Source organism: Labrus bergylta, chromosome 2 (genome assembly GCF_963930695.1).
Source record: "Labrus bergylta chromosome 2, fLabBer1.1, whole genome shotgun sequence".
In the NCBI taxonomy this organism is placed as follows: Eukaryota; Metazoa; Chordata; class Actinopteri; order Labriformes; family Labridae; genus Labrus; species Labrus bergylta.
Genome location: NC_089196.1, coordinates 1,081,011 through 1,093,399, shown reverse-complemented (window position 1 = coordinate 1,093,399; position 12,389 = coordinate 1,081,011). Strand labels below are relative to the sequence as shown.

Sequence of the window (12,389 nt, the reverse complement as noted above, 5' to 3'; positions counted from 1 at the left end):
TTCATCTGTCTCCCTCAAAGATCACAGCTCTGCAGATCTCTGAACACAAACTGCATCATTTAGCACACTTTGTTCACTGAGAAACACTGGCCTTCAAAATAAAACACCCTGATTACCTACTAGTCTCACAAGGTCACATTTATAATTCCATCACACGATGAACTGTAAATGTTTCAGGACAAAAACCTTTCACTTCACCTAAACGATAAAAAAGGAAACTTATTTCAACACACTTTGAATATGTAACACAGCCTCATGAAGCCTAAACATACATTGATACTTTTAATGGGTGTGTTCTGAATTTATCATATCATTGTTTATCTGATGCTCTGTAAAGCAAGATAATCAGGCCGACTGATTCCCCTCTTCAGACCAAAGAAATGCCCGATTATGTGATGGTTCTAAAGATGATCTTGGCAGATGTTCCTGTGGTGGGAGGTAAATATTTAACATGTTCAATATTTTGGATCAGAAATCATATTATGTGGGGAGAACACTAGTGTTGTAGTTAAGAGCACATTGACCAGGACCAGAGTGCTCTGAGACAAGACCAAGACATGTAGGGATCGAGACCGAGTCAAGACCAAGACCAGGACAACAATTATCACTGAAAAGTCATCATCTTGTGTGCAGGGGGCATGTCACTCACTTAGACCGGAACACCGGGAAGGTTGTTTCATCTTGAAAGATATTTATGGAGTTTTGACAAAGGCATTCATTCTCTTCAGATTTTGTGTTTAGACCAAGCAGCAACCTGTCTTGAACAATGAAGACAATGTGGAAGTGCAAAATCCTGCAGTTCCTGGAGTGTCCACTAGAGGCTCGCTGCAGAAGCACAGGAAGTCACATACACACCCATTCTAAAAAGCCTGTTTTTACTGCAGAGATTAACATGTTTACAGCCTGGTTCAAAAAACAAATAGGTGTGATTAGCTCATGTCTCGAATGACACACACTGTACAGGGGGTGAATGTTTTGATGACTCATCAGTTTTGATTTGATGAAGGATAAGAGTTATTCACAATAAGGCATGTAGCTGACCTGATTGACAGGTGGGCGCGGTGTAACGGTTTGTCAGGAGGTTTAAAACCCGCCTCAGCTCCAGCTTCTCAGCCTGTCGTTAGGTTGACTGAAAGTTAGACTGAGCCCCAATTCACACATACTCTGTGCGCGCCGCGGTCCGTCAGCGCCACGGTTTTGCTTCGTCGAATGGCTCGCGCCCATTCACACTGGATCCGTTTCTGGGACGTCAGCGCAGCGGAGTGCACCCATGACACATCACAGGAGAACTATAAGATCCCGCGGGAATAAAGAGAAAAACATGCAAACAACATGTTGCTTTGTCTTTCTGAGGATGCATTGTTGTTCATTCGGTGACTGTTTTGACGTAATGTTGATAAAGTGATGAAAAATACGATCGCGAGTCCGTATATTGTGTTTTATTTTGAAATTGACCGGATGCTCTGTGCGTTTCCTTGTCTGACTTCCTGTCCGGGGTGTCATATTCTGTCCAGTTTGTCGTGTGCCTGCAGCGTACTCCGGTGAAAATAGACTCGCTGCGTATTTGAAACAGAGCAGAGTGTAGTGCCGTTGGCGGCTCGCGTCGGAGACGGACCGCAGCGCGTGCTGTGTGAACACAATGATTGACTAGAGTGGAAGCTAAGTACAACGTAGTGCGCGGCACTGACGGACCGCAGCGCGCACGGAGTATGTGTGAATTGGGGGTGAGACAGCATTTCCAGCATGCCATCGATGGGACTCCAGCGCCCCCTGCAGGAACAGATGGGTGACCTCACTCAGGCTTCATCCTTATATATATATATATATGCAGTCTATAATTTAGACTTTTAAGAAGTTCAACCACAAGTTTGTGAAAAGCTGTCATAGATGCACTGCCATGTAGGTAAAGAGCAAAGATTGAAGAGTATAAGTGACTCAACAAGTGAGGGAAAAAAAGGGTAAAAGCTTAAGCTCACTTTCAAGATTCACAAGGTCAAGGACTTATTTTTCCTTTAATGGCATTGAATGGAGAAAGAGAGTGATGAGAAACAAGTTAAACAGCACACGATTCAGATACACATGGCTGAGTAAAAAGAGATGAATTATCTTTATTAGATATGTTACAAATGTACAGTATTCAGTCACATATATCATCAAGCAAGGTTTCATTTACTTTCATATTCCAGCACATTGGACCTAAAAACCACTGACTTTCAGCTCAGAGATTATGTGATAAATACATGTTGGAGGAGCAGTGCTCTATGATGTCCTATACTGCTGAGGAACATGTCCTCAAAAGAGGACATCTATTATTAAGGAGATCTATTATTCTCACTTTCACCTTTAATGATGTCAGTCTAGGACTCCTGTTGGGTAGCGTTGTGAGACGCTCTTTATTGATCTGATCCTGGAATCAGTAAAATCCCTCATCTCAGCCTCTGCCTGAAACACTTTATTTCAGCTACTGTCTCTTTAAGGCCCGCCCCTTCCCACATGCCCACTCTACTCTGTTTGCAATCGTGGGGAAGTTTGAGTAATGATGCGTTCATGTGCTGCTCGGGTGGTCCAAGTTTCCGAGTTAGGAAGTCGTTCTTCTAAATTCAGTGTGTTCAGCGTGTCCTACAACTTTGCTACAGGCTTTGCTTTTATACGTCGGCAGCAGAAACTGACGTCAGGATGTGGATAAAAGTGCCTTCATGGATCTGACACATCGGAAAACCAGTTTCTGATTTAAAATACAAATGTAAACAACAACTTGGAAACTCGGGACAAAATGAGGGTGCCCGACTTGATGTCATAATCGTCATCACATGGGGGGCAACATACATTTTGTTAATGTTTAGATACTTTAATGTACGTATTGCACATAGCTGCACATTTGCTCAAATATAACTCATAACACATTCACACATCTTTTGGAAACATCAAGCCTTTTTTTGTAGTTGCATCATTCTGACTCTCCGAACTGAAACCACATGAACGCACTGAAGTCGCCAACTCAGAAACTGGCTAACTCGGAAACTGGGACCATCCAAAGAGCACACGATTACAGCACAAGTCTCGCCAAGTTCCCGTTACGTCTCATTCAGAGCAGCAGGAAACCACGTCGAGGATTACGCCAAAAACTGTGCATTTTGTGTTTAAAGTTGTTTTGCCGACATTTAGTTTGGACATCCAACATGGTAACGTTATGTTTTTAAAGATGGACCAGCTGAATAGATCTCCTTTTTTTTTTTCAACTTATTTTTTATTTCAATTTTTGGCACAGTACAGAATAAAGAAATTACATTAAAAAAAAAACAACAACACCTACAAAGAAAAAAAAGCAGAAAAACACACATACAAGACACCCTGCCCTAGGTGCCCCCCAGGTGCTCCGTCATACCAGACCGTTTTAATTTAAATCTTAAATACTGTAAAAAAAAATAAAAAAATACAGTCAACAGCACGGTGACCAGGAGGTACATGCCTGTTTTGAGTTTGACGAGGCACTAGTGATACATGAAGAATTCTTTACTGGCACAGAGTCGGCATCTTTCCTCAGAGCTACATCTTCACCAAGGACACACGGCTCTGTGTCATGATACTGTACAGTACATTCATCCTTGGATTAAATAATTTTACAAACACAACACAGATACAGATATTTTCATACCACTATTCAAGGTTGGTTCTTTTTTTTTTCAGCTCACAGTTCAAAAGACACATTTCAAAAGGTACAGCAGATCCACAGAACAGACGGATGGAAAGCTTGCCGTTTGTTTAAGATCAAGAAAACCGAAGACAGAGAGAATAGTCACAAAGCCACACAACACTGATAACACACATCACATCTCTTTACATTGAGAAGATACTGAAGCTCTCGTTCTCCACTGCACTAAAATGAAATATTTGCAGGGTACGTTTGTTTTGACCCGTACAACTAATCACATTTTCTTTGTGTACTGAAGCAGATGATGTCAATTACCACAGACAGCAGATCGCTCAGCGGTATCGATGTGGCAGTCCAATCCTCTCCCTGCTTTGTGATCAGACTGTCAAAGTATTGGATCACACAGGTAGACCCTGAGGATGCTAGAAATGACAAGCAAGTATGACTGCAGGCTACTCTACTTACAAATACACTAGATAGGCCAACAGACTGGTTTCAAAATGACCTGCGAGCACATGTATGAGTGTGTATGACGGTGGTTTCTGCTGGTTGCACTCTACACTTCTCTGCAGTAATTACCATGATTGTAGAGTGAAGGATGGATTGTTGCACAGGAAGAGATGATGCTGATGAGGCTAAACACCCTGCTGTGTAGTCTGCTTAGCGCCTCTCGTCAGCAACAAACTGACATGTTTTGTCTCCATCGCAACAGCTCTCATCAGCGAGTGTGTGTGTGTGTGTGTCTCAGTATAAGTGTGTGTTTGTGTGAGGGGGGTTAGAGAGGTAGAGAGAAAAAATGGTTCTCTGTTGAATGCTCGTTTGAAGGAGCACTCATTGAACAAAGTTGATTATGAATTCATTTAAGTCCCAGCCTCTCGTCCACTGACTGGAGTGGAGAATGGCGAATGGGGGATCATCCTATAGAGAACAAACCATATGACGTATTTTTGTAGGCCAACCAGGAAGTAGCATCTCCATGGGGTCTGTTGAGAATTCTCCTATGGGATTTTTTCATTGGATTTTGGATCATTTCAGAAAATAAGCTCTGTGACAAACACACGTTTCTGAAGCGTAGGCGACAGAAGTAAAAAGCTAATGTTACGCTACAAGCTAACTACACCACGGTCGGATGATTGTGACGTCACTAGCGTTATGTTTCAGACGATCTCTGATAAACTAATCCACATAGCTTTATAAATAGTTTACTAACATAATATTCACCTTAACCTAAAGATTAAACCTACAGGAGACATCTCCGACTAGTGAGAGAGTTCCCGACCTCTGTGTCCAGTGTGATGATGTTTAATGTCCCCGACAACCACTGTAGTCACATTTAGCCACTTGTTAGCAACCGCCTTTTTAAAGACGTGTAAAAACTTCAAAATTCACAAGTGGGGGTATTACCTAACATAGTTTATGTGGTCTAACAAAACACCAACATCTCTTCAGCTTGTGTTAACCACAGACCTAATTTCAGGCATCTAACCACAAACCCATTCAAAATCCCTGTTGACTTTTAGACGTTAGACCCCATGACGCTACAATACTAACTTACTTCCTGGTTTTAGGACTCACTCCTGTGGCGCTCTACAGGTGCTGGGTGTGGGCTACTCTTTGCTTGCTGGTCGTTATTAGTGTAGGACAGGCAAACTAGAATAAATAAAGATTCTATGAGATTGTAGGATAAGCTAGTGAGCTCAGATTTCAACCGTGAAATTTGGTTGAATAAGAGTGACATCATCCCAAGACCGCTTTTTCAACAGGCTAAAATATTGTTAAAACACCAGCATGTCAGAAGTCGTGATGCGCCGGTCTCTAAAGAGCCGGGCCGTATCCGAATTGCCAAGTACCTACTCAATCTTTCAGTAGGCAGTAGGCAGTACCTACTATCCATGCTGTATACTGTTTAGTACCTACTATTCAGTAGGCGCGCACAGTAGGCAGATATATGTGCCTACTTCTTCTGATTCATTCAGTATGGAAGTGACGTCATTTACATTTCCCGAACCGGCCGCATTCACCCATTTTTTTTTCTTTTTTTTGTTTAGCTTTATTCAAGAAGAGTAATGCGCATATACAGTCAGGTAAACAAAACAATATCACAATGTAAATCAATTAAAAGGCAGATTAAATAACTAAATAACATACAGTAGCCTTCATAAAGAAAAGTACAAATGAAAGACAGTAAGATACGGAATATAAAGAAAACCAATAAAGACGCATTTAAATAGTGAAATCATTATTTAAATAGAGGGGGAAAGGTTTTATAATAATGCAGACATTTGTTTTATTTTCTGTTGTTAATTAAAAGTAATGATTTCAGTCGGGACTTTGACTCTAAATAAAAAATTGATTCAATTAATCCACGCTCGTTTGTTTTGATTTGGAGAAGTGACGTTTAATTTCGCACAGCATTGTGGGTGGTAAAATACAATTCATTTCCTGAAAGCACGCATCCGATCCATACTGCATAAAACCCGGAAGTTAGTATCCATACTGAAATGTTCAGTATACTGAGGTGGACCCAAAAAATGCATACTGAATGACCATGAGAGTTCAGTATACTGAAACTCCTACTGAAAAGTACGTACTGCCTACTGAACTGTGGCTATTCGGAAAGGGCCCGGTCTCTTTGTGAACGATGGAGCCATCTTTCTTTCTCTTTTTGTTGGTATTGAAAACATGATCTTTTCTCACACACTGCTTGGCTACAGGCACACATAGTGCTCGCTGGTATAACAATAATGTTTTATATCAATCATGTGGAATAGTGTTTTTCTGGGACTTAATATGGTTTAGCATAATTCAAACGAATAACTCAAGTAAAAATCAATGCACACATATCAATCATTGGTCAAAACTTTGATAAAAGTATCTGATGTAAAACAAATTTAAAAAACCTAAGAGGTTCCAAATGAAGAGCCGTTTGGGAGCTTGTATATAACTTGATTCGAGCCAAATGATCCAGATTGCCAAAGAGAGATGTGATTCTAAAAACCATGGCAGTTATCAACATGACCATATATGGGCCTTGCGGGGAGTATCGAGCTCAACAGTGACCGCCCACTTTTTCGGTGGCTCTGGTTCCGGAAGTAAATTTCCCCGTTCAAATCCTCCCTTGATTTCTCACAAAATCCTAATATCAAGAGATTGGCACCTGTAACCATGACAACCAGCTACCCCAAAACCTGTGACACATGCACGCACACGCACACGCACACACACACACACAGGGCTGGATGCCAAAAAAACGCAGAAAATCGAACCTGTTCCAAAAAAATAATGATGCACAAAAGAGTACAAATATGATTGCCATAACATAAGATCGTATTTCTCTTTTAACGTCAATTTCAGATGAAGACAACGGACTGAGTGGCCTCCACTTTGACTCATGAGTAATGCATGTTGTAACACTTCTGACATGCTGGTGTGGTAGATTTAAAGTGTACATATTACAGAGTGCAGTGTCCTTTAGAGGGTCTGTTGGTCCTCATAAGGATGTATGAGCACTCTGCTGCACTTACTGTGAAAGCTCATTTACATGCAGGAGCACAAACAGACAAGGAGCATTTTCCTTTCCAGCACACTGACTCCAAATCATTGTATCAGGAGAGGAGGCATCGAGGGAGCAGGTCTTGTTTATACAGTAATCAGATAACTATGTTCTAATGACATTAACCATAATGCTCTTGTTCTATCCGGATCACTCTTTAGGGCGGCTACAATGTGATGATCCTGAGAAGGTCTGCTGCCTTTCCCCTGTTACATCAATCCAGGAGATGGTCTTACCAAACATTATTCTTTTAGCTCATTTGCCTAAATAGTTCAGCACACTAATCCAGAACAGTACAAATGTTAGGTTGATTTATCTCATGAGGGCTTTGGGTTGAAACGACCCAGCCATGTAGTCCATGTCCCAAAGTTTCTGCCCATATCCACAAACACAACACTGCGTTTTTAACCAACTCTCTACTGGCAGGTCTTCCTACATACATTATCAAACCCCTGCAGTTGATACAAAATGCAGCAGCACGACTGGTCTTCAACCTTCCAAAAAGAGCACATCACCCCGCTGTTCATCTCCTTACACTGGCTCCCAGTTACTTCTCGTAACAAATTTAAAACTCTGATGCTCGCTTACAAAACAGTGACAAAAACGGCTCCTCCTTACTTTAACTCTCTCGTCCAGGTCTACACTCCCTCCCACCCACTATGCTGTGCCAATGAAAGGCGTCTGATTCAACCTTCAAAACAGGTTCGTAAGTCTCTGACTAGACTCTTCTCCTCTGTCGCCCCCCAGTGGTGGAATGAACTTCCAAACTCCATTGGATCTGCAGAGTCCCTCTGCACCTTTAAGAAAAAGCTAAAGACCCAGCTCTTTCATGAATACCTACTAACTTAACGATTATATATTATTAATGATGGTAATGACGATGGTTTTTGTTTGATAACGACGACTTATAAGATGGTTTCTATACTGATTAGAGCTCTCAAGAACTGCCCTCAATGTTGTGCTTTGCCTCTGGTCACTTCCTGTCAGCACCTGTGTGTCCAATCAGACTCAAAGCTGATCGTTTGCTCTTACTCACATTGTTCCCTTTTTTCTAGATCCTTGCTTGTGTTGTACTTACTCTCTGATGTACGTCGCTTTGGATAAAAGCGTCTGCTAAGTGAATTGTAGAATTGTAGAACCAGCAGGGTTTCAATGAGTCTCCGTTTAAAGGTCGTAAAACTTAATGTTCTTCATGTGTACTTTTAATCTTTATACATTTAAGTAGAAAATGTTTGAAGTTTCCTGCAATAATTCTTTCTAATTGAAGAGAATAAAGGTTGATGGTAAAGCCTGGTTACTTTGAGAGTAATCCCCTCCTTGTGTTTGTGTTTACAGCTGTGGGGGTTTAAGACAGTTAGTTTCCCTGGACTCCAGCAGGGGCAAGCTGCTCTCCTCTCACCCTTTACAGACATCATGTCCTGTGTCCACAGACGGCACTTTTTGCAATGGCAGCGTCCACTACCACAGCTTCAGAGCGCTTCTCACCGGCGACCTCATTGTTGATAGGTTACGAAGGTTAACTTCTGCTTCCCTCGTTCGTGACCGATAGGTTGGTTTAGTAGCTCAAAGTTTTTAATATATTGATTCAAGGAAATATCTCAAAGAAAAGATTAAAGTATGAAAATGAATTCTGTCTTCACATCAGCAGCTCTACACATGAAAAGATGAGACAGATTGATTTATCATCTGTTTGTTGTTGACAAAGCTGATATCAGAAGTCCCGCCCCTTCTTTGTTTTGATTGGCCAGTGGGGGGAGAAGTGACTAGGCGAGGGCCATGTTGTTTCAAAAGTTGAACTGTTTTCAACTGAGAGCGATATAAGCGCAGCGACAAAAAGCATCTGTTTTGCGCTCAGGACGTATAGCGCTGAAAACACTGAACCACATTGGTTTTGTTGAAACACCAGGTGGACAAACGACCTTCTGCTTCTCACCAAGGCGTATTGCCTGTTGGCAGTATAACGCCTATGGAGCCCTTTAAACCTGATATTTACATTCATCTTGAATAACTGAATAACGTTGGATGGCGAACAGCAAATAAAATGTGGAAAGAACTGAAAAAAAAAGGATATAATAAATTATATAATAAATAATATAATCCAATTTTATATTTTCACTGGCAATATAATAGCCAGGTTTGAATGTAAACAAGCCGAATCACAGAAGTCCCACGCTCCAACAACAACAGAGTGCAGGTCGCTGCCAGGTCAACGAGTAGAGTGTTACATAAATATTTCACAGTTTCAAAGTGGTGTTTGGCTTTCAGAAGGCGGAGCAGGTTAAACAGCCAGGCAGCTGTCAGGTTTGATTTTTTAATGTAAAACTAATCAGATCCTTGGATCTAACAATCTGCTGTCAGAGTGCTTAGGTCACATACTGAACCCCCAAAAGTCTGCCCTTACACCATGTCCTAACAGGACAAAATCAGTCTGATTCTATTGTTTCCTATCAGAGTGTCCTAACTGCAGCGCAAAGCAGCCAGACGCAACGCACCGTTATAACCCCAATGCCCTGTTTCTAATTTCCTCTCTGTCGCTAGGGAACGAGGAAGGAGGGTGCTCTGCAAGGCTCTGACACACACTTTTTTCACTCAACAGAGCTTGGTAAGCTCATCTTACAAAGTTGGGATAATGGTGCATTGATAATATGCACATCCATGATTGAAATGTTTGTGTCAACACCGGAAAATAAATGTTTTCTCTGGCTCACCGCGAGCCGTTTACCGATGACCCTCAGTTGAGATTTGAGTCAGCTGCTCGTTAATACAAAGCACCACACATCCGTTTGTCCACCTTCAGTACAAAAAGCACTAGATGTTATTCTTTTGGCAAGAGTGGATATACAGAGCATTGAATTCAATATTTAACGCATGCAGTGTGGACAGCGAGCGTGACATATAACGCTGGCGTGCTGTTAGGACACGGTGTTAGGCGATGCCCAGGTGTTTACGAGAACATGACATCCAGCAAGTGGTCGGGTCAGCAGATAGCACAGCAGCCTCTAGCATCATTCAATGACTCTTTGAGTAAATAGGTAAAACTGTCATGTGGTGTTCAGTTCAGTTGACTGATAGTAAGACTGAGAAGTAGCTTAATAAGTTTACGTTGCATTTGACACAGAATATGGATTATAATCAGTTTTCACTCAAGGTCTGCCGTTGCCTCTTAATTTTATTGAGAAAATTATTAAACGGTAAATACCATCTCCATGATTTTCAGACACGTTTTACCTGAAACAAAGTTATGATAATCTCTGTTTTCAAATGTCTAATCCTCTACCTACCTCCCCCTCTCAGGTTTTTTCTTCTAGACTATTTCAGAACCTGAGGCCAGGCTTTCTTTGTTTCCAAAGAATATTCTTGTTGAAACAAGGAGCTGCTGTATTCGCAGCACACTGGTCTAATGTCATCTCTCAACTCTAAAATTAACTGTGTGAGCTACACAGTTTGTGTGAATGAAGACGTGTGAGCCCGGAGTCTGCGCTGAGAGGAGACTGGTGTGACAAGCAGAGCTGTGAAGACTGGAGGTTCATGCGTCTGCTTCAGCCGAGCCTTTAAACTGGAATACACTGATGTTTGCACTGTGGGTTTTCTATTGCACAGAGAATACCTGTCTTAATGACGACCATCACCTTTGAGTTGCTTGAATAACGCAGGTAAAGTTCCCTAGGAGGTCGTGGTGAAGACAACATCCACTTCTCACATGTAAATGACCCAACATTACATACCAGTACACTCAGTGAAAATGTATTCATGAAAAGCTGACACTCATAAAGTCACACTTTTCTTCTGCAGCAACACATGCCGGCAGAAGATAAACACTCTCTCCCCGCTCTCCAATCGAAGAGCAGCCTGTGCCCATAGTCTATTCCTGCAAGTTGTTGCTGGAATAGAAACTGGACGTCTCTGAGAGGGTTTTGGAGACGCTCCTGGATGATGACCCGTTTGAAGTGAGATCCAGAGAGGAGCTATGTGGTCTGGTCCTGACTGCAGCACCTGGACCTCCCATCACCTTGACCTTTGGCGGCTCCATATCCTCTCCAACCTGGAGAACTGTAGACACAGTCGTCTCCATCCGACTGGCCTTGTAAACACTCGTCTGGGTCTGAAGGTAGCGGGTAGATTTGAGTTCCAGACCTTCATAAGAGCCTTGAGGCACACAGGGGCAGCAGTGGAAAGCTTGTTTAAAACCAGCACGGAACCTGTAAGAAACAAAACGGAATAATCTTTGTGAGTAGGGATGAGACGGAATCCTAATATAAATTCAGAAAGGCACCGATAATGAGATGGACACAGATATTTTTCAAATCCAAATATGCTCGTTATTATCCAGAATGTAAAAAAACAAATAAAGTTTTATGTTCTGCAGCATGCCCCTCCTGAGTCCCTGCAGCTCCAGTCCTCTTCCTCTGCCCCTCCCTGCTGGTAGAGGCTGCTGAGTAAAGAGTCCATTAACTCATCACTTCATACACATTCACACACTGATGGTAGAGGCTGCTGTGTAAAGACTCCATCAGTATTAACTTATCCATTCATACACATTCACACACTGATGGTAGAGGCTGCTGTGTAAAGACTCCATCAGTATTATCTCATCCATTCATACACATTCACTCACTGATGGTAGAGGCTGCTGTGTAAAGAGTCCATCAGTATTAACTCATCCAGTCATACACATTCACTCACTGATGGTGGAGGCTGCTGTGTAAAGAGTCCATCAGTATTAACTCATCCAGTCATACACATTCACACACTGATGGTAGAGGCTGCTGTGTAAAGAGTCCATCAGTATTAACTCGTCTATTCATACACATTCACACACTGATGGTAGAGGCTGCTGAGTAAAGAGTCCATCACTATCAACTCTTCGATTCATACACAGTCACACACTGATGGTAGAGGCTGCTGTGTAAAGAGTCCATCAGTATTAACTCATCCATTCATACACATTTAGACGCCGCCACCGGAGCAGCAGAATCTAATTGGGGTTAATTGTCTTGTGGCTGCAGGAGCTGGGGATCATACAGGTGGATTATAACAAAGCTATCATCTATCATCTATAACATTTCCCCCTGCATGAAAGAGAAACCATTTAGAGACAGGCTACTTCTGTGTGTGAACGAGAGACGCTTTAAATCCTTTCTTCCTGCTGCAGTCTGACTCTGACTGCTCCTATTGGAACAGGAA

The 12,389-nt window shown here is 42.0% G+C and overlaps 1 protein-coding gene across 1 annotated transcript in view; it reads right to left on the bottom strand.

Annotated features, from left to right (window-relative positions):
• Nucleotides 1-2,548: 2,548 nt before the first annotated feature.
• Nucleotides 2,549-12,389, bottom strand: part of tacr1a (tachykinin receptor 1a) — an 80,711-nt gene continuing 70,870 nt past the window's right edge. Inside the window, exon 5 of the mRNA XM_020636411.3 lies at nucleotides 2,549-11,404. Coding sequence (XP_020492067.1) covers nucleotides 11,068-11,404 — 337 coding nt within the window. The 3' untranslated portion in view covers nucleotides 2,549-11,067. The remainder of the gene's footprint in view (nucleotides 11,405-12,389) is intronic.